The 27,268-nt window shown below is 45.6% G+C and overlaps 2 protein-coding genes across 2 annotated transcripts; both read right to left on the bottom strand.

Moving 5' to 3' along the window:
- Positions 1-378: 378 nt before the first annotated feature.
- LOC309392738 (solute carrier family 2, facilitated glucose transporter member 7-like) lies at positions 379-10,059 on the bottom strand (the record flags this gene model as incomplete). Its single annotated transcript, XM_081954168.1, has 9 exons — positions 379-492; positions 831-1,165; positions 2,115-2,210; positions 2,510-2,620; positions 3,103-3,290; positions 4,042-4,167; positions 7,586-7,597; positions 8,168-8,354; positions 10,006-10,059. The coding sequence occupies 8 exons, from the start codon at positions 10,057-10,059 to the stop codon at positions 1,082-1,084; spliced, it is 858 nt and encodes a 285-aa protein (XP_081810294.1). The 3' UTR covers positions 379-492; positions 831-1,081.
- Positions 10,060-13,571: 3,512 nt separating this feature from the next.
- On the bottom strand, positions 13,572-25,767 carry LOC309392737 (solute carrier family 2, facilitated glucose transporter member 5-like; the record flags this gene model as incomplete). The annotated part of the gene is made up of 11 exons (XM_081954167.1): positions 13,572-13,739; positions 14,628-14,755; positions 14,876-14,951; positions 15,761-15,856; positions 16,735-16,922; positions 17,116-17,241; positions 17,986-18,138; positions 18,382-18,506; positions 22,350-22,498; positions 25,196-25,260; positions 25,725-25,767. 11 exons carry the CDS (start codon positions 25,765-25,767, stop codon positions 13,572-13,574), a joined length of 1,317 nt encoding a protein of 438 aa, XP_081810293.1.
- Between the last annotated feature and the right edge of the window lie 1,501 nt (positions 25,768-27,268).

The raw sequence follows: 27,268 nt of genomic DNA, 5'->3' as shown, positions 1-27,268 counted from the left end.
TTCACTGGAGCATTAGAACAACAGGGGATAAAACACAATCAGGCTTGCGAGATATTCTCTTTACAGCTAATCTCAATAATGGATATTCTTTTTTAGCCTTCCTGCAGCATCGATTTTCTGTTTTGGCCTACCTCGCAACATCCCAGCTCACACAGCTATGCTAAACGTACAACCCAATCGCTTTTTGCCAAAGTAGCGCATAGCACTTAAAAAAAACCACACACAAATAAATCCATCCAGCTTCCAGAGCGCTTCTGATCGACTTCATTTTTAAAAACCCCAGATCAACTTTGAAAACAGAGGGAAGAAAGAGATCTCCTGCTTCTATTCAGCCGTTATTTTTCTGGGATTTTTAGAGGTGTAGGCCGCCATGTTTTCCTGGATTTCTTCAAACGTCTTGCCGCTGGTGTCCGGGACGACGCGGAAAATGTAAATAAAGGCGATAAGCATAAAAGGCCAGTAAAGGAGCAAGTAGTAGGTCTCAAGGTAGGACTAGAGACAGAAACACAAATTAAGAAATATTGTGATCAAACTTGGCAGGCCCATGAGTCACACAGAATTCCGTGGGAAAGTCACCTTCGTAACGGGGGGGGGGAAAAAACCCACGGAATTTTTAAGTAAACATTTTCTTTACTTTTTCTTTACTTTTTAAACTTCTAGTGGCGAAATGCAGCCGGTTGGTTCCAACCGATTCGGGTGAACCAGTAGCGCTGGCGGCGGGAAGCTCCGCCCACTCGCTCAGACGTCATCACACCCCATTTCGGACGCTCCGTGCATGCGCCGAAGGTACATTTGCAAACCGTAAGTTGATTTCACCCCTGGCCCCTTACCTTTGCCAGAAAAAAGAGCAAAGCTGAGAAACAATGGATACCCCAGCTGACAGAGCCTGCAACCACATACCCAGAAGCTCGGGACGACTGGAGGAAAAATTCACCGATAATCACGGGGAGAATAGAAGCTGGATGGAGAGAAGAAGGCAGGCCTTGTCGTTTTATTATTATTATTATTATTTTAAAAAGCAACAACCGCAAAAACTTCCCTTGGTCTCTCTCCACCTGCGAAGACTCCGTATACCACCTGATCACGAACCTGCTCCCATTGCGTAGCCCACAAAGAAGAGGAAAACCAGAACAATGCTGAAGATAGCCAGCGAAGGGCTGTTGATCTGCGGGGAAAGAAGGAAGCGCCTGTGTGGTTGCCATCAAAGTAGTAACCCCTCCCCCAACTTCACATCTTCAACCAACCTCCTATCTTCCATAGGGCTTGGGAACCCCATTTATAGAAAACTGGCATTAACTCTATGAAATTGGCGGATTGGTGAAATTGACGGATTGATAACATTGATGGATTAGTAAAACTGACCGACTAGATAAAATCGACTGGTTAGTAAAACTGATCAACTAGATAAAATGGAAAGATGGGTGCAATTGACCAACTGGATGAAATTGATGGATTGGTGAAATTGACGGATTGGTGAAATTGATGGGTTGGTTCAATTAACCAATTGGATGAAATTTAAGGATTAGTGAAATTCACCAGCTAGATAAAATTGACGGATTGGTGAAACTGACCAGTAGGACAAAATTAATGGATTGATGAAATTGATTGATGAAATTGACGGATTGGTGTAAATAAACTGGATGAAATTGGGGATTGGTGAAATTGACCAACTGGATGAAATTGACATTGGTGCAATTGACCAACTGGATGAAATTGATGGATTGGTGTAATTGATGGATTGGTGAAATTGATGGACTGGATCAATTGACCAACTAAATAAAATTTAAGGATTAGTAAAATTCACCAGCTAGATGAAACTGACCAACAGGACAAAATTTACGGATTGGTGCAAATGACAAACTGGATGAAATTGATGGATGGGTGCAATTGACCCACTGGATGAAATTGACGGATTGGTGAAATTGACGGATTGGTGAAATTGACGGATTGGTGAAATCGATGGATTGGTGAAATCGATGGACTTGTGAAATTGAATAACTGGATGAAATTCACCAGATCAATTTTAACTGGCTGGGAAGGTTTGTGTGTGAGAAAAAGCACAAGGAGGGGACCACTCATGTTGCCCTGGTGGAGAGAGCAGGAATGTAACCCACCTGAGAAATGAAGACTATGCCAATAACTGAGGTGATACAAATCAAGAAGCTACTCAAAAGGAGAAATCTCCGCCCCAAGGACTCAACTGTACAGATCTAGAAAAAAAGCAAAGCAGAAGAGGATTGATTGACCCATCGGGACGCTGGAGAAAATCTCGCGAGAAGACCATGGGCAGCCAAGAACACAATACATCATCAAACTATTGAGCCCAAAATTCTTCATCGAGGCTAAAATGATTCTAGCCTTTGCTTTTGCCTATCGTGTTTTTGCTAATTTGAACTGTTCCCTGATGGTTGTATTGCTTTGGGGTACATCACCCTAAGTCGGTGGAGTGATGGAGGCAACTGAGAACACAAACAAGCCAGTAATCAAGTGGCAATTCAAGGTGGCTTACAGTTGTCAGAAGCATCAACTGGATGACCAGGCTTCCTACTAATGGAAGGAGCCTCGAAGTTTTGGCAGACAGTTTTAAAGTTCTATAGCTCTCCTGGGCGAAAAGTATAACCTGTAATCAAAGACAAAAGAGGTGCAGATGGAAGCACCCTTAGGATTTGGGTCAGGCTCCAAAAACTGCTCTTGCAATTCTTCTAAGTACTGTAGCTTCATCACCGGCAGACAGAATCTTGCCAAACTAAAGCACTATAAAGCTTAGACTCCAGGAGCTATTGAGGAGAAACCGTCCTCACCCTATTTCTCTCACACCAACTATCTCAACTGTGTTGTCTCTTGCTTCTCTGGAATGCAGCTCCTCCCTCCAGGGAATCCAGAACCCATTCCATCACACTTTGCCCTTTTGTAAACTGTAACAGCTGCCTCTCCACCCCTCGATTGTCCTGCAGCCCAGAAAGAGTCTGGATGTGGATCCTCAAACTTTGTTCCTTGCTACAAGCCAGCCACTCAGCACTTTGAGGGGACTTCAAATTTGAAACCTGGAAAAAGCAAACAGCACATCCTTTCTATACGAGGTTACTTGGGGAAGTCACTAACCACATTTGTTTGCATAAATCGACTTCCCATGATCAAGACCACGACGGTGACGAGATGCCACCGGAGGCGGCGGAAGCAAAGAAGTCTCCACACTGTCATGTTCTTCTGGCTGCTTTCGGCAAGGTGTTCTTGACGAAGTTCTTCCATCTCATCCTCCACATTTTCTTCCCCTCTCAGCTTCTTCAAGACTAAAGGAGGAGGAAGAGAAGGGGAAGACAAGAACATGTACAAAGTGTTCTGACTGAAGCTTCCCAAGAGCAGGAAGCAAACTCCTTGTCCCGAGAAAAAACCCTTTTCTTAATTGACTGTGGATTCTGCTCATTCCCATCCAGCAAAGTCTTTCAAGGGAGGATTTACGGTCACAGACCTTATCTGGCTTGGAGAGCTGCCAGGCCGATCGCTGCAGAACTTGGCAAGGAGCCTCGGAGAGTCAGGAACCAATGAAGCGAACTAATTGACTCCTGCAAACTCCACTCCCCTTTCGCTCCTCTTTTATATTCCCTCTGGGAGGGGCCATTCATCGTCCACCTGTGGCCTTACTCCCAAGTCGACCCCGGTTCTTTAACTGTTCCGTTCGTCTGGAAACTCACACTGGGAACAGGCTCCAGCTGTTCTTCTGCCTCACTGATGTCTGACTCTGAAGGCAGCTGATAGCTGGCATACTGCCCTGGCCCCCTCTTTGCCTCCGACACAGAGCCCTCATCAGAGCCTTCCCCAGACTCCAGGATTGGCCCATGCTCCTCCCCAACCTCCACACTGTCCAATTCTGTTGCCAGCTCTGCTGGCCACTGGTGGGCCACAACAGAAAGGGGCTACATTTGGATGGAGCCACCAAGCCCTGCAGATCTGAAGGGCAGAAGCTGGGATACAGGCCTGATCCTCCCTTTAGCCCAGACGAGCGGCTTGGGAGGCCGTAACGCCAGACTCGCATGGCCGTACCTTGTCTTGCTTTCTCTTCATCATTCCTCTGCAAGTACAGAAACCTCGGACTTTCTGGAGAAGGCACCAACAATATACTGCTAATTATGGCAAATATAGCGATAATGCCCATCAATAATGAGTAATCTATGAGGGAAGAAGGGAGGGAGAGGGAGAGAACGTTAGGAAGTTTATGACCGCAATCCAGGTTTTAGAAGTAACCTGTCTCTTTTTGACTTCCTCTTCTCTTGCTTTGATCCCTCGGCACTGGGATTTTTGGCAATGGAAATATCCCTGGTTTAAAGGTAAAGGTTCCCCTTGCACATATGTGTCAGTCATTCCTGACTCTAGGGGGCGGTGCTCATTCCCATTTCAAAGCTGAAGAGCCAGCGCTGTCCAAAGATGTCTCCGTGGTCATGTGGCTGGCATGACTCAATGCCAAAGGCGCACGGAACGCTGTTCCCTTCCCACCAGAGGTGGTCCCTATTTTTCTACTTGCATTTTTTATGTGCTTTCGAACTGCTAGGTTGGCAGAAGCTGGGACAAGTCACGGGAGCTCGCCCCGTTACGCGGCGCTAGGGATTCGAACCGGCGAGCTGCTGACCTTTCTGATCGACAAGCTCAGCATCTTGGCCCCTGAGCCACCACGTCCCTTCTCCCTGGCTTAGCATGACTTAACGTTTGCCGCAAGGAGGGAGGTGAAAATACTTACTTTCTTTGTTTCCCCAGATGTGGGGACTGGTTAAGATTTGGGCTAGAATGTATCCCCAGGCGTAGAAGAGGACCAAAGAGGTCACCAAGGTTCCCCTCAGATGCAAGGAAGAGACTTCAAGGATGTAGAGATAGAAAGAGTAAGTAAGGGTCCCTGTGGAATGAATTAAACATTGCATTATGGTCATATCTTGCATTCTAGCGAGTGCAGAGTTTAGGAGCATCTATGGCGCATGGCTGGCCCTGAGATTATCACACAGGAAACACTGATTTATAACAGTGCCGCCTCTGTCCAATGCAATTGTCACTTGTTCCTGCCTGACACTCTGGTTTCGGCTGATATCTCGAAGCTGATCCCAGGGCAAGGGTGTCAAACAGAAGGCCCACGGGGTTGAATCCGACCCACAATGTGTGTTATTGGCCCACCAGCGGCCAGTGGAGCGGGCAGCAGAGTCGGGCAGTGAGGAGGTTGGGGCCACTCCTGGAGGCTGGGGAAGGCACGGACGAGGGCTCTGCGTCAGAAGGCAGAGACGGGGCCGAGGCCATCTGGCAGTGATCAGGGGCCCACAGCAGTGAGGCAGAGGAACAGCTGGCACCTGTTCCCAGTGTGCACATGCAGAAGAAGAGAAGAAAAGAACGACTCAGAAATCAGGGTCGACTTTCACAGGTGGAAGGTGATTGGCCCCTCCCATAGGAGATAAAAGAGGAGCGAAAGGGGAGTGGGCTTTTGCGGGGCACAATTTCTTCGTTCGGTCGTTAGATTCGTTTCAGGAGTGTGAAGATCTGTCCCTGAATCTCAGAGACTCTGTGCCCAGTTTTTCCTTGCACAGCACCTCATTTGGAAAATATTTACATGTCAGCTTTCCAAGTTAGATAAGGTCGGTGGTCCTAAATATTCCTTTGAAAGACTCTTTGCCAGGCCTTTGCTGAATGTGAAGGAGAGGAATTAACATTCGTTTAATAAAAGGGGTTTTGTCGGGACCAGGAGTCTGCCTTGTGCTTTTGGGGGATGCCTACGTCAGAACAATGTGGTTAGATCTGGCCTATGGGGCCATCCTAGAAAATGTAAGAGGTGCACCGAATGGCTTCGGCCCAGTCTACTCAATGAGAAGAGGAAACAGGCCAGCAGTCTGGAGAATGGCATCAAGCTGGCCACACCCACCCAGTCAGCCACGCCCACTTGAGTGGCATCAATCTGGTGATGTCAACCAGCTGGGCCACACCCAGTTGGCCCCTCGAGGTCAACCACAGCCCTGGTGCAGCCCTCAATAAAATTGAGTTCTCTCCCACCTCCTCTTCCTTCTCATTTCACGAGTATGAATCTGAACGGAATGTCCTTATGACTAAAATCCTCGGAGTCTTCGTTAACAAGATTTATCAAGGGGAGACAGAGTTAGGTTGCAGAAAGCTTTACATGTGGCTACAGGCAGTCCTTGACGTATGACCACGCCTGAGCCCAAATTTCTGTTGTTAAATGAAACGTTTGTTAAGTGAGCTTTGTCCCCTTTTACGATCTTTCTCACCACAGTTATTAAATGAGTTAGTTAGTCACAGGGCGGTTAAACGAATCTGGTTTTCCCATTGATTTTGCTTGCCAGAAGGTTGCAAGAGGGGAATCACACTCCAACCGTCATAAATACGAGTCAGTTGCCAAGCGTCCAAATTCTGATCTCATGACTGCGGGCATGCTGCAGCACTCATAAATGTGAGAATGGTCACAAGTCACCTTTTTCAATGCCGTTGTAACTTTGAACAGTCACTAAATGAACTGTTGTAAAGTCAAGAGCTAATTGTACATTTCCTTCTACATCCAAACGACTTCTCCATTCATTAGAGAGATTGCTTCCTGGGGGGATTCAGTGCCCTGTTTTCTTGCTAACGGAAGTAATAACTGCATATTCTACATTCAGAATATTTGCAAATCACAGGCTTTGTGCAGGAATATTCAGATCCGGCTTTGCTAATTCTGTAACCACTTTACTTTAATAAAAATAATCTTTCACTTCAGAATTGGAGTTGAGGGTCTTTCTTTCCTAGACACTCAAGTCAGGAGAACCCTGACAGTGGGTTTCTTGGAGCCTAGGAATTAGGATAGTCATTTGCAAGTATTCTGAATGTAGAATATGCAGTCATATGTCAAGGACTGCTTGTAGTCACGTGCCAAGATTTCTGCAACCTAACTCTGTGTTCCCTTCAATAAATCTGATTAAAGAAGACTTCGAGGATTTTAGTCATAAGGAGATTCAGTCAGATTCAGTCCCGTGAAATGAGAAGGAAGAACAGGCTGGGAGAAAAGGGCTGGTAAACCAGGGTCTCTTTGCACATGCTCTAATAGCTTGGCTCCCAGTTCAGAATATTTGAAAACGACCATCCTGATTCCTAACCTCCAAGAAATCCACTGTCAGGCTTCTCCCGACTTGAGCATCTAGGAAAGAAAGACCCTCAACTCCAGTTCTGAAGTGATAGGATTACTTTTACTAAAGTCAAGCGGTTACAGCATTAGCAAAGCCGGATCTGAATATTCCTGCACGAAACCTGCGATTTTCCCTCTTCCCCGGCCCTCCCTGCTAGACCAGTCCATGATATTCGGACTAGATGTTTTGGGAACGGCTTTGAGTTTTGGCACCTCTTTGGTGGAGTTTCACATTCCGTTCTCACTGCTCCGTCCTTGATCGGTTGGTCTGCTCCAGATTGACAGCCTTGGTTCCTGTCACCCTGTCACCTCCCTTCCTACCTCCCCAATCTTACTCTTTACTTCCCCAATCCTTAACTCCTAAATTGAGGAACATTTAATGCAAAGGCAGAATTCAGCCCTTTTATTTGGGGGCTTGCAATAAAGTGGTCAAGGACTCACCTGTTGCTATTCCTACAAAACAACGAGCAAAGAATCTGAATTCAAAGCGCTGGACTAGTCTATCAAAACACAAGACGGCAGACGAAAAAATACAAATTCCGTGGCTAATTAAGAGGGCGGATTTTCTGAAAAGACACGGAAAGAGACACTTTCAAGGAAACAGGAATTGCAAAAAAAACAGCTAAGGAACAGAGGTCGACTTGGGAGTAAGGACACAGGTGGACGATGAATGGCCCCTCCCAGAGGGAATAAAAGAGGAGCGACAGGGGAGTGGAGTTTGCAGGAGACCATTAGTTCGCTTCATTGGTTCCTGACTCTCCGAGACTCCTTGCCACATTTTGCAGATATCGGCCTGGCAGCTCTCCAAGCCAGATAAGGTCTGTGACTATAAATCCTCCCTTGAAAGACTTTGCTGGATGTGAATGAGCGGAAATCACAGTCAATTAATAAAAGGGGTTTTTGTTGGGACCAGGTATTTGAGACATCTTCGGACAGCGCTGGCTCTTTGGCTTTGAAACGGAGATGAGTACTGCCCCCGAGAGTCGGGAACGACTAGCACATATGTGCGAGAGGAACCTTTACCTAATATATCCACAGCCCGGAAATTCTGCCTACTATACCTGCCGTATCTGTCTGCCAGACAGCCCCAAACAAGCACCCCAAAAAGGCCTCCGAGCGGGACGAAAATGGGGAGCAGTAGTAAGAACTTGAAACACACAGTGTCTTTATCGATTTCTTCCTTTGAAACATTCATAAACTGCATCTTTACCTTCAAAAACATAAATTGGAAAACCACATCAAGAACACAGAATGGTGCTGCACTTCCTTCCCCCACATCACCTAACAACCCTGCGAGGTAGGCTGGCCAGGTGGCAGTCCCTAAGGAAAACCCAGATCCTGAAGGAATCTGGAACAGAGATGCTAAAGAAGATTATTTATTTATTTTTGAAAACTCTGGGGCATTTCCCCCTCCGTCACCTCCAAACAACGCAGCCATTATGAAGGGCAGGTGAGACCTGCCAGGTGGAAAACCACATCTGGGTTTTTTCTTGAAGGAAAACAAAAACCATGGTCGTCCCCAAGGTGCTTTTTCAAGAAGCAACTGGACTTTCTGGTTTTTCTTCGGAAGACGTTTCGCTTCTCATCCAAGAAGCTTCTTCAGCTCTGACTGGACAGTGAGGAATGGAAGGATTGAGATTCCTTGCAGACCGCTGGTCATTTGCATATGTCTAGAAAGCCGTCGAGGGCCCTTGGAGGTTGTTCTGTGTCCTGAATTGTGCAAATGGGTGTGGAGCCTTCTTGGAACTGCTGAAACAGAGGTGTTATCCAGCCAGTTCTGACAGGTTCTGGACAACCGGCAGTGGAAATTTTGAGTAGTTCGGAGAACCGGCAAATAGGCTGGCCCCGCCCCTGCTGCCTCCCAGCTGATCTTCTTTTGTTGCCCTCAACAGGAGAACGGAGCTGGAAAGCAGGTTAGTGGGGTGGGGAGGGAATGGGGATTTTGCAGTATCCTTCCCCTGCCATGCCCACAAAGCCACGCCCACAAAGCGACACCATGCCCACAAAGCCACGCCCACAGAACCGGTAGTAAAAAAAAAATGATTCCCACCACTGTGCTGAAAGAACTATGTTGTAGACTGGAGATAGATGGTGTCATATCCCTCCTCGTCTGTTGAGGGGCGGGGAGGGCTGTACTTTTTGACATAGATGGTCTCTCTGACCCCCCCTTTCAAACTTTCAAAGTCCTCTTTGTGGACTTTGCTGTCTTCAAAAGAGTGTCTTTCGTCTTTTTAATGTAGATGGGCAAGACATCACGACAATAATAATGAAATAACAACTCTAACTGGTAAAAACAATTTGGATATAAACTATAATATGGGACCTGGGGAAAAGATTTACTAATTTTATTAATATATTTTTTGTTTAGATTTTGTTATAAAGATGTAATCTCTCCTGGGTACTTATAACTTCTAGTAATAAATTTTTGTCTAGATTTATTATAATATAAATATAAATGATTCTAGACAAAAGCACGCTTAAACAAATATAGTTAAATGAGAATGATGGTATATTGAGGGTATAAAGATTTTTGATTTAAAATGTACAATTCAATATGAATGAAATATAAAGAAGGATTGTAGTAACACACGAAATTTATTTGTAACCAATCGACATGCTTTCTGGAAGATGTAATGAAGAATGTAAAAAAAAAATGGAGATGGGCAAGGGATGGGATGGGATAGAAAGGGAAAGGAAAAGGGGAAGAGAAGGGGAAAGGAAAAGGAAAGAAAAAGGGAAGGGAAGGGAAGGAAAAAGGGGGAAGAGACTGGCTCCCCACAGAGCAACTACAGCAACCCGAACAGGTTATGTGAATCACTGCCAAGTCCCAAACCCAGGACTATGCAGCAGGGCTCACTTACCACAATGGGATTGGTGATGAGATAGGCCATGTATCCATACTGGAAAGATGCCATACTGGACCCCACAAATGAGATTACGAATGGACAGATCAGTTTCTATGGGAAGGTGCAGGAGGGGAGAAACAACAACACAATTCCTTCGGTGGAAAAGGCAGAAACCAACACAACACCCACAACATATCTTAGACCTCCCCTCTCCTTTCACCCCTCCAGTTTCTGGCTTGGATGCGAAGAAGGTGGCCGATCTTCTTGTACAAACAGTACAAACAAGCCAGCTGAGTTTTAGGAGATTCCAAAGATTTTCTAGGCACTGCAATTTGTTTTTTTTAATACAGTTGCGAGCTGATCCTCTTCAGAAACTCTTTATAATTTCTCTGACCCGAAGCTTAGAAATAACCATGGATCAAGATAAACCGCAACTTCGGCAGCCCTCTAAACTCACTTTACTTTGGAGTGTGGGTTCCGATTCCTCTATTTCCTCCATCCTTCCGGGGAGATCAAGGGGAACCCCTGATCGAACAAGAGAAACAAACAAACAAACAAAAGCAAAAAAGCCTCCCCTTTGTTCATTCTTCCACCATAATTACAAACGATTCTCCCCCACCCCCAGGAATCCAGCCAGAGAGCCTCCCCAAACTGTTCTCCCTGGTGACTCCTGTTCCAAGGTAGACTGCTACAGATCAGGGAGGCTCCATAGAGCCCGTCGCCAACGATGGACGGCTTTTCTTAAAGAGGTAATCAAAGGGGATAAATGTAAGCAAAGGGTTTCTTTTGAGAGCTTCCTGTTCAATTCCTAATTGTTGTAATAAATTCCCTAAATTAATTGGCATCCTCTCTGACCTTCTGCCACTCTTCTGCCAGCCCATTTGGTGGAGGCTAAACTTCCAGATTTTGGATTTTAAGGCTAGAAATATTTTTTTTAAAAGCCAACTTACTATTTTGGGTGGTATGTTGGAGTAAAGGGAGAAAAACCACAGCTGTCTTTTCTGTGGAATGAAATATGCTGGAGCAGCAGGGAGAGCCAATCAGGGGAAGGAGGCGGGAACATTCCGAGAAAAGCAGAATGGCAGTTAGGTGGCTGTTTTGCATAAATTTGCATCCAGGTTGTTCCACTTTCAGGGGTTGAAATGTCTGTTGCTAAGTGGGACTTTAGTTAAGCGAACTTCGTGCCAATTTACGCCCTTTCTTTCTACAGTTGTTAAGTGAATCACTACCGTTGATAAGTTAGTCCCATGGTTATTAAGTGAAACTGGCTTCCCCATTGACTTTGTCGGAAGGTCGCAAAAGGGGATCACGTGACCCTGGGACACTGTGACCGTCGTAAATATGAGACAGTTGCCAAGCATCTGAATGTAAATCATGTGACCATGGGGATGCTGCAATGGTCATAAGTATGAAAAATGGCTATAAGTCACTCTTTTTGGTGCCATTGCAACTTCGGTCATTAAATGAACCATTGTAAGTCAAGGACTACCTATATTTTAGACATAATTGTGTAAGGATAGAAGAATATCTGGGGGTTTTAAAAATTTCCTTTTTTCAGCATCCAATTAGGGTGGATTATTTATGTTTAGATTTAACTTGATATTTGAGTCATTTTTTTTCTTTTTTGTGCACAATTTTTGTTGTTATAGATGTATGTTTTTATGTTTTGCATGTTGTTATTGTTGATAAAACAAATAAACTTATATAAGCACAAAGACACACTGCAGAGTGCAGGAAATCATTTCCCGCAGCTTTCACTGACCCTGTTAAATGCCTTTTTTTAAAAACAGGAACCGAGTTTGAACGGAGAACTCCATTTTGGGGACCATTCCGCCTTATTAAATAATTTTGTGCTTGGGTGAGAGATTTTATTTTGGGCCACGTTGGGGTAGGATGAATTCCCCCCCTCCAAAATGTTACTTTTGTCTTTCCTTCCAGCCTCTACATTGTAGCAATTTTTGAGCATTGTCATTTTTCCTAATTTGCAAGTCAGTTATTTTAATAATCTGGGTTTGAAATGAGTTCCTGGAAGTCTCGGAAGGTAGTCCCGCGCCTGCTTCTTCAACATGCCCATTGTTAAATAACTGTCAGACCTGCCCCAGTCTCATCTCCTAAGAAAGCAAAACTATCGACTCCATTTGGTTGAAGTGAAACAGTACTTTTACTAAGAGATGCTGATTGCAGTAGAGTCACGCAGAATCTGAGATGGGGTCCTGGGGTCTCGGTAGATAGTCCCGTGCCTGCTTATTCAAACTGCTCATTGTTAAATAACACGCTTATTTAAATCCTGCATTTTATCTGTGTTGCGGAGGGGAGAAGAGAATAAGAGGAAGAGATTTGGCGGGAGGAGGAGGAAATGTGAGAGGAGGAAGGAGGGGGGTTGGTTGGGGAGGGGGGAGGCTGAAAGGATAGGATCCTTCCTAGGCTGGGGAAAAAGGAGGCCTGAGAGGATAGGAAAAGAGACTTAAGGCAGGAGTGAAATCCAACAGGTTCTGGAGAATCGGTAGCGGAAATTTTGAGTAGTTCGGAGAACTGGCAAATGCCACCTCTGGCTGGCCCCAGAGTGAGGTGGGAATGGAGATTTTGCAGTATCCTTTCCCTGGAGTGGGGAGGGAATGGAGATTTTGCAGTATCCTTCTCCTGCCACGCCCACCAAGCCACGCCCACAGAAGCGGTAGTTTTAAAAAATGAATTACACCACTGGCTGAAGGGGGAAATGGATAAATAGGCCTGGGCAAAGGGAGAGGGAGTGAAGGCAATAGGGAGGATAGAGGACAAGCCTGAGAGAGAGAAGGGGATAAGATAGAGGAGGATTCTGTGGGGCAAGGCCGAGGGAGAGAAGAGGAAAGGATAACAGACGCTTCTGTGGGGCAAGCCTGAGGGAGAGAAGGGGATAGGATAAGAGGGGTTTCTGTGAGGCAAGCCTGAGGGAGAGAAGGGGATAGGATAAGAGGGGTTTCTGTGAGGCAAGCCTGAGGGAGAGAAGGGGATAGGATAAGAGGGGTTTCTGTGAGGCAAGCCTGAGGGAGAGAAGGGGAGAGGAGAGGATTCTGTGGGGCAAGCCTGAAGGAGAGAAAGGGATAGGATTGATGAGGCAATCCATTTCTTATATAATGGGAACAACAAGCTGAATTGTTCCCCTAATAATGGAGTCAGGAAAACCACCTTGGCAGAAATATGCAAGAATTATAGCTAAAAAGGGCGGGAAAATTATTTTATGCCCTATGGGGAATAAGACAATATTTGGAAGTGCCTTCCTGGTTCACTGGAGCAACAGAAAAACAGGATAAAGCAGAATCGGGCTTGCGAGATGTTCTTTTTATAGCTAATCTCAATAATGAAATCTTTTTAAGCCTTCCTACAGGATTGATTTTCTGCCTTGGCCTACCTCACAAGGCTGACACTCCCAACAGCTCTGCTAAACTTACAACCCAATTATCGTCGTTCCCCCCAAACTAGTGTAGAGGAGCTAAAAACAGTACAAATAAATCCATCCAGCTTGAAGAGAGCTTCTGTTTTACTTCATTATTTTAATTCCAGATCAACTTTGAAAACAGAGGGAAGAAAGAGATCTCCTGTTTCTATTCAGCCACTATTTTTCTGGAATTTTTAGAGGTGTAGGCCGCCATGTTCTCCTGGATCTTTAGAAACGTCTTGCTGCTGGTTTCCGGGACTCTCCGGAAAATGTAAATAAAGGCAAGGATGATAAAAGGCCAGTAAAGGAGCAAGTAGTAGGTATCAAGGTAAGACTAGAGACAGAAACAAAAATTAAGAAATATTGTGATCAAACTTGGCAGACCCAGAAGTCACACATAATTTCATGGGAAGGCCACCTCTGTACTGAAAAAAAAAATCCCCAGGGGTTTTAAGTAAACATTTCCTTAATATATTTTATTTACTGTATTTTTTGGAGTATAAGAAACTCTGGAGTATAAGACTCACCTTAGTTTGGGGGGAGGAAAATAAGAAAAAAATGATTCTGCCTCTGCCTACCACCATCCATGGTATTCATCTGGCTAGCGTCCTGTCAGTGTGTGAGAGAGTTGAGGGCTGTTTGGAAACAAACAGTATTTGCTGTGTGAGCAACAAGGAAGGAGACAGCAAGGAGCCTGGGCGTGGCTTGTTCTGTACTAAAGCTGCATGCTGTTATCTGAAACTAAAACTGAAAGTGAAACTTCTCTCCTCTGCTGAACTACCACGTTGGAAAAGCTGCTTTTGGTATTGTATATTTACTTCATGTGTTGTATTATATATAAAGAGAAGTTATTGAATCCTGCTGAATCGGTTACTTGTGTCTGCTTTCTGAATGCGATTGCTGTTGCAAACTCTGACACCTCCTTGCAGCAAATAGCGAACAGCCAGGTCAGCTTCAGCACATTATCACAGCCTGATTCAGCAGAAACAGCTGATTGGCGGGTGGATTGGCCTCTGAATAGCTGAATACCCCGAATCAGCTGTCCCAGGCTGCAGGGATTGCCACAGACCATCGCCTCCTCCGTTTCTCGCGTTTTTGGCTACATTCGGTGCATAAGATACACCCAAATTTCCACCTTCTTTTAGGGTGGAGAAAAGAGCGTCTTATAATCTGAAAATTACGGTACTTTTTAAATTTCCAAAGGGTTTACAAGGTCCCTTACCTTAGTCAAAAGAAACAGCAAGGCTGAGAAAAAATGGACTGCTGAACTGACGGATCCTGCAATGACAAATGCAGACGCTCGGGATGACTGGAGGAACAATTCACCAATAATCAAGGGAAGAATGGAAGCTGGATGGAGAAAAGAGGGCAGGCCTTGTAATGTTTGTTTTTTTTTAAAGCAAAAACCGCAGAAACTTCCCTTGGTCTTTTTCCACTTGCGAAGCCTCCGTATCCCATCTGATCACAAACCTGGTCCCGTTATGTAGCCCACAAAGAAGAGGATAATCAAAACAATGCTGATGAAGGCCAGCGCGGGGCTGCTGTTCTGTGGAGAAGAAGGAAGCACCTGTGGGGTGACCATCAAAGTAGTAACCCTCCCCATCCCCAACTTCACTTCTTCAACTGGTCTTCCACAGGGTTTGGAAACCCCATCTAGAGAAAACTGGCATTAACTCTATGAAATGGACCAACTGGGTGAAATTGACCAACTGGATGAAATTGACAGATTGTTGAAATTAATGGACTGGTGGAACTGGATGAAATTTAAGGATTGGTGAAATTGACCAATTAGATGAAATTCACAGATTAAATTGACAAACAGGACCAGATTGATGGATTGATGAAATTGACAGATTGGCACAAATGACAAACTGGCTGAAATTGATTGATTGGTGAAATTGACAAACTGGGTGAAATTGACCAACTAGATGAAATTGACAGATTGTTGAAATTGATGGACTGGTGCAATGGACTGGTGAAACTGGATGAAATTTAAGGATTGGTGAAATTGACCAACTAGATGAAATTCAATTTCAAATTGAATCCAAATTGATGGATTGATGAAATTGACGGATTGGCGTAAATGACAAACTGGCTGAAATTGATGGAAGAGTGCAATTGACCAACTGGATGAAATTGACATTGGTGCAATTGACCAACTGGATGAAATTGACGGATTGGTGAAATGGATGGATTGGTGAAATGGATGGACTTGTGAAATTGAACAACTGGATGAAATTCACCAGATCAATTTTAACTGGCTGGGAAGGTTTTTGTGTGAGAAAAAGCACAGGGATATTAACGGGGGGGGGGGGACTCAATTGGCCAGGTACAGAGATCAGGAATGTTACCCACCTGAAAAGTGAATACTAGGGCAATATTTGAGATGATACAATTCATGATGCCACTCAAAAGGAGAACTCTCCGCCCCAAGGGCTCGATGGTGCAGATCTAGGAAAAAAAAAACAAAGCAGAAGAGGATTGACACCTCGGGACCCTGGAGAAAAACTCCCGAGAAGACCATGGACAGCCAAGAACACAAATCAATAGATAATCAAACTACAGAGCCCACAATTCTTCATCGAGGCTAAAATAATTCCAGTCTTCGCTTTTGGTATTGTGTTTTCGCTAGTCCGAAATGCTCCCTGCCAGTTGTATTGCTTTGGGGTACATCACTCTAAATCAGTGGGGTGATGGAGGCAGCTGAGAACACAAACAAGCCAGTAATCAAGGGATTTAATATGGCTTACAGTTGTCAGAAGCATCAGCTGGACGATCAAGCTTCCTACTAAGGGAAGGAGCCTCGCATCTTTGGCGGACAGTCCTAAAGTTCTATAGCTCTGCTGTGCGAATATTAAAACCTGCAATCAAAGATAAAAGAGGTGCAGATGGAGGAGCACGTAGAATTGGCTCAGGTTCTAACAACCCTTAATGAAATTCTTCTAAGTAGATTCATCACCTGCAGACTGAATCTTGCCAAATAATACCAGACAATTGCACTATAAAGCTTAGATTCTGGGAACTATTGAGGAGGAACCGTCCTCACCCTATTTCTCTCACACCAACTATCTCTTGTCTCTTGCTTCTCTGGAATGCAGCTCCTCCCTCCTGGGAATCCAGAACCCACTCCATCCCACTTTGCCCTTTTTAAAACTGTAACAGCTGCCTCTCCACCCCTCGATTGTCCTGCAGCCCAGGAAGAGTCTGGATCTGGATCCAGAAACGTTGTTCCTGGATAACAAGCCAGACACTCGTCACTTTGGACAGACTCCAAATTTGAACCGTGAAAAAGCCAATGGAATGCGAGATTGCTCGGGGAAGTCCCTAACCGCGTTTGTTTGGATAAATCGACTTCCGATGACCAAGACCACGACGGTGACGAGATGCCACCGGAGGCTGCTGAAGCAAAGAAGTCTCCACACTGTCATGTTCTTCTGGCTGCTTTCGGCAAGATGTTCTTGACAAAGTTCTAACATCTCATCCTCCACGTCATCTTTCCCTCTCAGCTTCTTCAAGACTAAAGGAGGAGGAAGAGGAGGGGAAGACAAGAACATATATAATGGGGCTACATTTGGAAGGAGCCGCCAAGCCCTGCAGATCCGAAGGGCAGAAGCTGGGCTACCGGCCTGATCCTCCCTTTGGCCCAGATGAATGGCTCGTAAGGCCGTAACACCAGACGTAAGGTAACACCAGACGTATGCCAGACGTACCTTGTCTTGCTTTCTCTTGGTCATTCCTCTGCAAGTACAGAAACCTCGGACTTTCCGGAGATGGCACCAACAATATACTACTAATTATGGCAAATATGGCTGTAACACCCACTAATAATGAATAGTCTGTGGCAGAGAGAAGGGGAGGGAGGGAGGGAGAGAGAATTTTAGGAAGTTGCTGGCCACAGTCCAGGTTTTAGAAGTAACCTTTCTCTTTTCTACTGTCTCTTATCTTGCTTTGATCCCTCTGCACTGGGATTTTTGACAATGGAAAGATACCCTCTGTTATGTATTGAATGTATATAGTTGGGTTAACTGTGCTAAAGTGAAACTAACCTTTAGATAACCCTAACTGTTAACTGTTCAAGAGTTAAACTAATCTTTAGGTGACCCTGTTAAGTGTGCTAAAGTGAAACTAACCTTTAGATGACCCTAAGTGTTAACTGTGCTAAAGTGAAACTAACCTTTAGATGACCCTAAGTGTTAGCTGTGCTAAAGTGAAACTAACCTTTAGATGACCCTAAGTGTTAGCTGTGCTAAAGTGAAACTAACCTTTAGATGACCCCAAGTGTTAACTGTGCTAAAGTGAAACTAACCTTTAGATGACCCTAATTGTTTTGGAGGGAAATGTAGAACATTTACGTATATTTGGGCAGACTTTTTTTAGTTCTATGATTGGTTAAGGCCCTGTGGGCCTAGAGTATAAATCACAAGCATTTGCCTGCAGTTCCGGAGTTCCATTTTTGAGTCAATATATGTTGTTCCAGCTATGCTGGTCTGGTTCTTGCCTACTGAAGCCCACTACACAATACCCTCCCTGTGTTAGCATGACTTAATGTTTGCCGCAAGGATGGAGGTGAATATACTTACTTTCTTCGTTTCCCCAAATCTGGGGACTGGTTAAGATTTGGACCAGAAGGTACCCCCAGATGAAGAAGAGGAACAAAGTGGTCACCAAGGCTCCCCTCATATTCAAGGAAGAGATTTCAAGGATGTAGAGAGGGGCAGAGTAAATAAGTGTCCCTGTGGAATAAATTAAACATCGCATTATGGTCACACCTTGCATTCTAGCCAATGCAGAATTTAGGAGCATTTACGGTGCATGGTTTTCCCTGATATTTGCAGATTTAAATCTGCAAGTTAGGGAGCACTGTGTTATACTCTTTACTTCCCCAATCCTAAACTCCTAAATTAAGGAACATTTAATGCAAAGACCCTTCAGCCCTTTTATTGGGGGGCTTAAGATAAAAGTGGCCATGGACTCACCTGACCCCATTCCTACAAAAAAACGAGCAAAGATGCTGAATTCAAAGCGTCCGAATATTTTATCAAAACACAAGACGGCAGACGAAAAAATACTAAATCCGTTGCTAATTAAGAGGGCAGATTTTCTGAAAAGACACGGAAAGAGAGACATTCAAGGATCAACCAGCAGCATCCTCATTTTTTTTTTTTTTTTAAAAAGAACAGTTTGTTCCTGGAATTGCAGGAGATCGTGCAATACGTTAAAATACCTTCAAGGGGAGCTCTAATATGTGCTGTAATCATCCAGATGTTGGTATCAGGGGAATTAGAATGACGGGAAATGGGTGCCAGAAATCACAAGAGAACAAATAAATAAAATATAAACCCGAAACCTTCTTGCTGGGAATAATCAAAGGGAAATACACACACACAAAAAAAAATCAAATATTTACTAACCCATCTTCTAACTACAGCTAGAATTGGTTTTGCTCAATACTGGAAACAAACCACTACACACACACACACACACACACACACACACACAGACGAATTAATGATAAAAAAAGCACTGGACTGCACAGAGATGGACAAATTAACTCTAAAATTAAAAGAGAAAGAAGAATTGGAATATTATGAAATCTGGAATGATTGGTATGAATGGTTAGAAAATAAGAAAAATAATTAAGCCAAAAACAATACATATAAATACGTATAGAACTGTGTATAAAAGTATGTGAATATAGAAGCGGAATATTATAAACATGTATAGATAAGATGATATAACAAGGTACAAATGTTAACATAATGACTGTAATATATGGTGAAAAGAGAAAAACATGTATAGACAAGACGATGTGACAATGTACAAAATGTTGACATAACGACTGTAACATGTGCTGAAAAGAGAAAAACAATAAAAATTACTAGGCACAAAAAAAGAATGACGGGACAGAGAAGATTAAAACAGGGATCTATTCCTATCGCTGAGGCTAGAAGGCCCATATATACTGTAGGATGTTATTTATTCGATAAGTATTATTCAAAAATATAGAATAACACCGTGGGAGATAGAAGGACCATTCTAACTCACTCCCTTCACTCTGCTGATTTGGGCATTTGGACATGTCTGGTTTAATAAAAGGACTAGGGGTGATGTAATAGCTGTTGCCACAAAGAAGAGGGGGTCAACCCAGGGGTGAAATCCAGCAGGTTCTGACAGGTTCTGGAGAACTGGTAGTGGAAATTTTGAGTAGTTCGGAGAACCAGCAAATAGGCTGGCCCCGCCCCTGCTGCCTCCCAGCTGATCTTCTTTTGTTGCCCTGAACAGGAGAACGGAGCTGGAAAGCAGGTTAGTGGGGTGGGGAGGGAATGGGGATTTTGCAGTATTCTTCCCCTGCCATGCCCACAAAGCCACGCCCACAAAGCCAAATCATGCCCACAAAGCCACATCATGCCCACAAAGCCACCGGGAAATATCATATCTAGCTAGCCCCAGAGTAGAGTGGCAGTGGAGATTTTGCACTATCCTTTCCCCAGGATTGAGAAGGTAATGGGGATTTTGCAGTATCCTTCCCCTGGAGTGGGGAGGGAATGGGGATTTTGCAGTGTCCTTTCCCTGGAGTGGGGAGGGAATGGGGATTTTGCAGTATCCTTTCCCTGGAGTAGGGAGGGAATGGGGATTTTTCAATATCCTTTCCCTGGAGTGGGGAGGGAATGGGGATTTTGCAGTATCCTTCCCCTGGAGTGGGGAGGGAATGGGGATTTTGCAGTATCCTTCCCCTGGAGTGGGGAGGGAATGGGGATTTTGCAGTATCCTTCCCCTGGAGTGGGTAGGGAATGGAGATTTTGCAGTATCCTTCCCCTGGAGTGGGGAGGGAATGAAGATTTTGCAGTATCCTTCCCCTGGAGTAGGGAGGGAATGGGGATTTTGCAGTATCCTTCCCCTGGAGTGGGGAGGGAATGGGGATTTTGCAGTATCCTTTCCCTGGAGTGGGGAGGGAATGAAGATTTTGCAGTATCCTTCCCCTGGAGTAGGGAGGGAATGGGGATTTTGCAGTATCCTTCCCCTGGAGTGGGTAGGGAATGGGGATTTTGCAGTATCTTTCCCCTGGAGTGGGTAGGGAATGGAGATTTTGCAGTATCCTTCCCCTGGAGTAGGGAGGGAATGGGGATTTTGCAGTATCCTTCCCCTGGAGTGGGGAGGGAATGGGGATTTTGCAGTATCCTTTCCCTGGAGTAGGGAGGGAATGGGGATTTTTCAGTATCCTTTCCCTGGAGTAGGGAGGGAATGGGGATTTTGCAGTATCCTTCCCCTGGAGTGGGGAGGGAATGGGGATTTTGCAGTATCCTTCCCCTGGAGTGGGGAGGGAATGGGGATTTTGCAGTATCCTTCCCCTGGAGTGGGGAGGGAATGGGGATTTTGCAGTATCCTTCCCCTGGAGTGGGGAGGGAATGAAGATTTTGCAGTATCCTTCCCCTGGAGTAGGGAGGGAATGGGGATTTTGCAGTATCCTTCCCCTGGAGTGGGGAGGGAATGGGGATTTTGCAGTATCCTTTCCCTGGAGTGGGGAGGGAATGGGGATTTTGCAGTATCCTTCCCCTGGAGTGGGGAGGGAATGGGGATTTTGCAGTATCCTTCCCCTGGAGTGGGGAGGGAATGGGGATTTTGCAGTATCCTTTCCCTGGAGTGGGGAGGGAATGGGGATTTTGCAGTATCCTTCCCCTGGAGTAGGGAGGGAATGGGGATTTTGCAGTATCCTTCCCCTGGAGTGGGGAGGGAATGGGGATTTTGCAGTATCCTTTCCCTGGAGTGGGGAGGGAATGGGGATTTTACAGTATCCTTCCCCTGGAGTGGGGAGGGAATGGGGATTTTGCAGCATCCTTCCCCTGGAGTAGGGAGGGAATAGGGATTTTGCAGTATCCTTCCCCTGGAGTGGGGAGGGAATGGGGATTTTGCAGTATCCTTCCCCTGGAGTGGGGAGGGAATGGGGATTTTGCAGTATCCTTCCCCTGGAGTGGGGAGGGAATGGGGATTTTGCAGTATCCTTTCCCTGGAGTGGGGAGGGAATGGGGATTTTGCAGCATCCTTCCCCTGGAGTAGGGAGGGAATAGGGATTTTGCAGTATCCTTCTCCTGGAGTGGGGAGGGAATGGGGATTTTGCAGTATCCTTCCCTTGCCACACCCACCAAGCCACGCCCACAGAAGCGGTAGTTTTAAAAAATTGAATTTCACCATTGGGTCAACCTATTCTCCAAAGCACCCGAAGACAGGACAAGGAAGACAGGATGGAAACTAAACAAGGAGAGAAGCAACTTAGAAATAAGGAGAAATTTCCTGGCAGTGAGAACAATTAATCAGTGGAACAACTTGCCTCCAGACGTTGTGGGGACTCCAACACTGGAAGTTTTTAAGAGATTGGACAACCCTTTATTCAGAATGGTATAGAGTCTCCTGCTTGAGCAGGGGGTTGGACTAGAAGACCTCCAAGGTCTCTTCCAAGTCTGTTATTATGTCATTTATTGCATACTTATTTAAACACAGCCCCTGCTAATCTTGCTCAATTTAAATTTCGATTCTCTCAATTGATTTGGTGCTCTGGTGGTTAGGAGCTAGGTTGGTACTCAGGAAATGGTTTCATTTTACATGGCAATATATGGCACCAATGCAGGGGTGAAATCCAGCAGCTTCTGACAGGTTCTGGAGAAACGGTAGCATAAACTTTGAGTAGTTCGGAGAATCGGCAAATGCCACCTCTGGCTGGCCCCAGGAGTGGGGTGGGAATGGAGATTTTGCAGCATCTTTCCCTGCCACATCCACCAAGCCACACCCACCTAGCCACACCAGGTGAACCAGGCCACGCCCAGAGAACTGGTAGTAAAAAAAAAATTGAATTTCACCACTGCACCAATGCCAACAGAAACAGCTGAAATTTGGCACTTTGTTGTACATCCACAGCCTAGGAATACTGTTTAAGATATGCCTACTGTACCTGCCATATCTGTCTGCCAGGCAGCCCCAAAGATACACCCCCAAAAGACCTCCAATGGGGACCAAAATGGTGAGGAGGAGTAAGAACTTGAAACGCGCAGTGTCTTTATCGGTTCCTTCCTTCTGAAGATTCATTAACTGCATCTTTACCTTAAAAACATAAATTGGAAAACCGGATCAAGAACACAGAACGGTGCTGCCTTTCCTTCCCAGCCCCCTCCTTCCACTTCCCCTAACACATCCCTGCGAGGTAGGCTAGTGTCCTGAGTGAGGCTTCCCAAGAGCTGGAAGCAAACTCCTTGTCCTGACAAAAAACCCTGTTATGAATTGACTGTGAATTCTGCTCCTTCAACCCCAGCAAAGTCTTTCGAGGGAGGATTTACAGTCACAGACCTTCTCTGGCATGGAGAGTTGCCAGGCCAATCTCTGCAAAACTTGGCAAGGAGCCTCGGAGAGGCACGAACCAATTAAGCGAACTAATGGTCTCCTGCAAACTCCACTCCCCTTTGGCTCCTCTTTTATTCCCTCTGGGAGGGGCCATTCATCGTCGACCTGTGTCCTTACTCCCAAGTCGACCCCTGTTCTTTAGCTGTTCCCTTCGTCTGGCCATTCACACTGGGAACAGGCTCCAGCTGTTCTTCTGCCTCACTGATGTCTGACTCTGAAGGCAGCTGATAACTGTCAGACGGCCCTGGCCCTGTCTCTGCCTCTGACACAGAGCCCTCATCAGAGCCTTCCCCAGACTCCAGGACTGGCCCGTATTCCTCCCCAACCTCCTCACTGTCCAAATCTGCTGCCAGCTCTGTTGGCATTGTGGTCCACAACAGCTGGCCAGCTCGCAGTTCCTATGGAAAATCCAGGTCCTGAAGGAATCTGGAGCAGAGATGCTAAAGAAATGTATTTATTTTTTTGAAACTTTGGGACAGTTTCCCTCCAAACAATATGTTTGATCGTCGGCCATTTTGCTGGGCCCAGATGAAAAACCACACTGGGTTTTTTTTTTCTTGAAGGAAAACAAACCATGGTGTCCCAAAGGTGCTTTTTGAAGAGGCCACTGGACTTCCTTGTTTTTCTAGGAAAAGGTTTCGCTTCTCATCCAAGAAGCTTCTTCAGCTCTGACTGGACGGATTGAGATTCCTTGCAGACCGCTGGTCATTTGCAGCCTTCTAGAAAGCCGTTGAGGCCACTTGGAGGATTTTCTGTGTCCTGAACTGTGCAAAATGGGAGTGGAGCCTTTTTGGAACTGCTGAAAGGGCTGTTTGGAGTTGGATGACACCGTATCCCTCCCCTTCTGTTGAGGGATGTCGGCAATTTTGACATAGATGGCCTATTTGACCATCTCTTTCAAACCAGTGGCCTCCTCTGTCCAAAATGTGGACTTTGCTGTCTTCAAAAGAGTGGCCTTTATCTTTTCTGGAGAACCGGTAGAGGAAAGTTTGAGTAGTTCGGAGAACCTGTAAATACCACCCCTCTGACTGCCCCCGCCCCATCTATTCTCTGCCTCCTGAGTCCCAGCTGATCGGGAGGAAATGAGGATTTTGCAGTATCCTTCCCCTGGAGTGGAGAGGGAATGGAGATTTTGCAGTAACCTTCCCCTGGAGTGGGGAGGGAATGGGGATTTTGCAGTATCTTTCCCCTGGAGTAGGGAGGGAATGGGGATTTTGCAGTATCCTTCCCCTGGAGTGGAGTGGGAATGGAGATTTTGCAGAATCTTTCCCCTGGAGTGGAAGGGAATTGAGATTTTGCAGTATCCTTCCCCTGCAGTGGGGAGGGAAATGGAAAATTTACAGTATCCTTCCCCTGGAGTGGAGTGGGAATGGAGATTTTGCAGTATCCTTCCCCTGCCATGCCCACCAAACCATGCCCACCAAACCAAGCCACAGTGCCCTTCCCCTGGAGTAGGGTGAGAATGGGGATTTTACAGTATCCCTCCCCTGGAGTGAGGAGGGAATGGAGATTTTGCAGTAACCTTCCCCTGCCATGCCCACCAAGCCATGCCCATCAAACCAAGCCACAGTACCCTTCCCCTGGAGTAGGGTGGGAATGGAGATTTTACAGTATCCCTCCCCTGGAGTGGAGTGGGAATGGGGATTTTACAGTATCCTTTCCCTGGAGTGCAGAGGGAATGGGGATTTTGCAGTATCCTTCCCCTGGAGTGAGGAGGGAATGGAGATTTTGCAGTATCCTTCCCCTGGAGTGGAAGGGAATGGAGGTTTTGCAGTATCCTTCCCCTGGAGTGGAAGGGAATGGGGATTTTGCAGTATCCTTCCCCTGGAGTGAGGAGGGAATGGAGATTTTGCAGTATCCTTCCCCTGGAGTGGAAGGGAATGGAGATTTTGCAGTATCCTTCCCCTGGAGTGGAAGGGAATGGGGATTTTGCAGTATCCTTCCCCTGGAGTGAGGAGGGAATGGAGATTTTGCAGTATCCTTCCCCTGGAGTGGAAGGGAATGGAGGTTTTGCAGTATCCTTCCCCTGGAGTGGGGAGGGAATAGAGATTTTACAGCATCCTTCCCCTGCCATGCCCACCAAGCCATGCCCACAGAACCGGTAGTAAAAAAAATTGAATCCCACCACTGGAGGGGAGGAGAGGAGAGGGGAAGGGATGGGGTGGGATGGAAAGACAAAGAGAAAAGGAAGGAAGGGGGAAAAAGGAAGGGACGAGGAAAGGAAAAGGGAAAAAGGAAGGGGAGAAAGTGGGAGGCAATACCATTTTGAAAACCCAATGGGGTGGGCGAAAGCAGAGTATTCAGTTACAGAGTAACCTCAGCAATCCCAACAAGTTGTGTGAATCACTGCCAAGTCCCAAACCCAGGCCCACCCATCGGTACCCAGAGGGGCTCACTTACCACAAGGGGATTGGTGATCAGGAAGAACGTATATCCATACTGCAAATACCCCAAACTGGACCCCACTATTGAGAGAACGAGTGGACGGGTCAGTTTCTATGAGAAGGTGCAGGAGGAGGAGGAGGAAAACAACAACACAATTCCTTCAGTGAAAAGCAGAAAAACCAACACAACACCTACAACACAACGAAGACTTCCCCTCTCCCTTCCAATTTCTGGCTTGGATGGGAAGAAGGCCGATCTTTTGCACGTGCTTTTCTGTTAGGGGAAACAAATGGTTTCCCCCAAGTTAGTTTGGATCCCCCCCCTAGGCATCTCCTGGTGGTGTCTCATCCACAAACAAGCCAGCTGAGCTTTAGGAGATTCCAAAGATTTTCTAGGCACTGCAATTTTTTTTTTTAATACAGTTGCGAGCTGATCCTCTTCAGAAACTCTTTATAATTTCTCTGACCTGCCTTGCCCCGGAGCTTAGAAATAACCGTGGACCAAGATAAACCGCAATTTCAGCAGCCTTCCAAACTCACATTACTTCGGATTGTGGCTTCCGATATCTCATTGTCATCCATCTCCATCCTTCCAGAGAGATCAAGGGGAACCCCTGATCGAACAAAAAAAAAAACAAAAAAAAAACATTTTTTACAAACCATTCCCCCCCTGAATCCAGGCAAAGAACCTCCACAAACTGTCTTCCCTGATGATTGCAAGATAGACTGCAGCAGATCGGAATGCACAGGTACAGTATAGATGATACCTTGCTCAGTAGTAGTAACTGTGAAAGGGACCTTGGAGTCCTAGTGGACAACCATTTAAATATGAGCCAGCCGTGTGCAGCAGTTGCCAAAAAAGCCAACCCAGTTCTAGGCTGCATCAACAGAGGGATAGAATCAAGATCACGTGAAGTGTTAATACCACTTTATAAGGCCTTGGTAAGGCCACACTTGGAATACTGCATTCAGTTCTGGTCGCCACGATGTAGAAAAGATGTGGAGACTCTAGAAAGAGTGCAGAGAAGAGCAACAAAGAGGATTGGGGAACTGGAGACTAAAACATATGAAGAACGGTTGCAGGAACTGGGTATGTTTAGCTTAAGAGAAAGAAGGACTAGGGGAGACATGATAGCATTGTTCCAATATCTCAGGGGTTGCCACAAAGAAGAGGGAGTCAAACTGTTCTCCAAGGCACCTGAGGGTAGAACAAAAAGCAATGGGTGGAAATTAATCAAGGAGAGAAGCAACTTAGAACTGGGGAGAAATTTCCTGACAGTTAGAACAATGAATCAGTGGAATAGTTTGCCTCCAGAAGTTGTGAATGCCCCAACACTGGAAGTCTTTAAGAAGATGTTGGATAGCCATTTGTCTGAACCGGTATAGGGTTTCCTGCCTAGGCAGGGGGTTGGACTAGAAGACCTCCAAGGTCCCTTCCAACTCTACTATTGTATTATGTAGATCGAGGAGTCTCCTTAGAGCCCGTCACCAACGACGGACAGCTTTTCTCAAAGAGGAAATTAAAGAGGACAAAACCTAAGCGAACGGTTTTCCCCTTCTTTTCTTCTGAACATTGGCTTGAGAGTTTCCTGTTCGATTCCTAATTGTTGTAATAAATCCCCCAAATTTGTTAGCATCTTCCCTGACCCTCCACTGCTCCTCTGCCAGTCCATTTGGAGCAGGCCAGTCTCTAGATTTTAAGGCTAGTAATTCTTTTTTAAAAGCCAACTTACTCTTTTTTGGGTGAGGTGCCTTGGAGTAAAGGGAGAAAAACCACAGCTGTCTTTTCTTTTGAAGGAAAAATGCTGGAAAAGCACCAAGAGCCAATCAGGAGAAGGAGGCGGGAAGATTCCGGGAAAAGAGAAATGGCAGTTAAGGAGCTGTTTTGCATAAATTTACATCCAGGGGATTCCAGGTTTCAGGGACGGCGCATAATTTTCCCAGCGTTTGCGCTACAGAAAGTTTTTCCAACTTTCCTCCGTATCTGAGCACCTGGTGATCTCCTGATGGTCTTCCAATTCTAAGCCAATTTATTCACACTTTCTTCCCAGTCCTTACTTAATTTAAACGCCCCGTTTTCCCATGAAAT

Source organism: Natrix helvetica (assembly GCF_964273705.1).
Source record: "Natrix helvetica genome assembly, chromosome: 5".
NCBI lineage: Eukaryota > Metazoa > Chordata > Lepidosauria > Squamata > Natricidae > Natrix > Natrix helvetica.
Note: the sequence above shows the minus strand (reverse complement) of the source record. Positions and strands in the feature narration are given on the sequence as shown.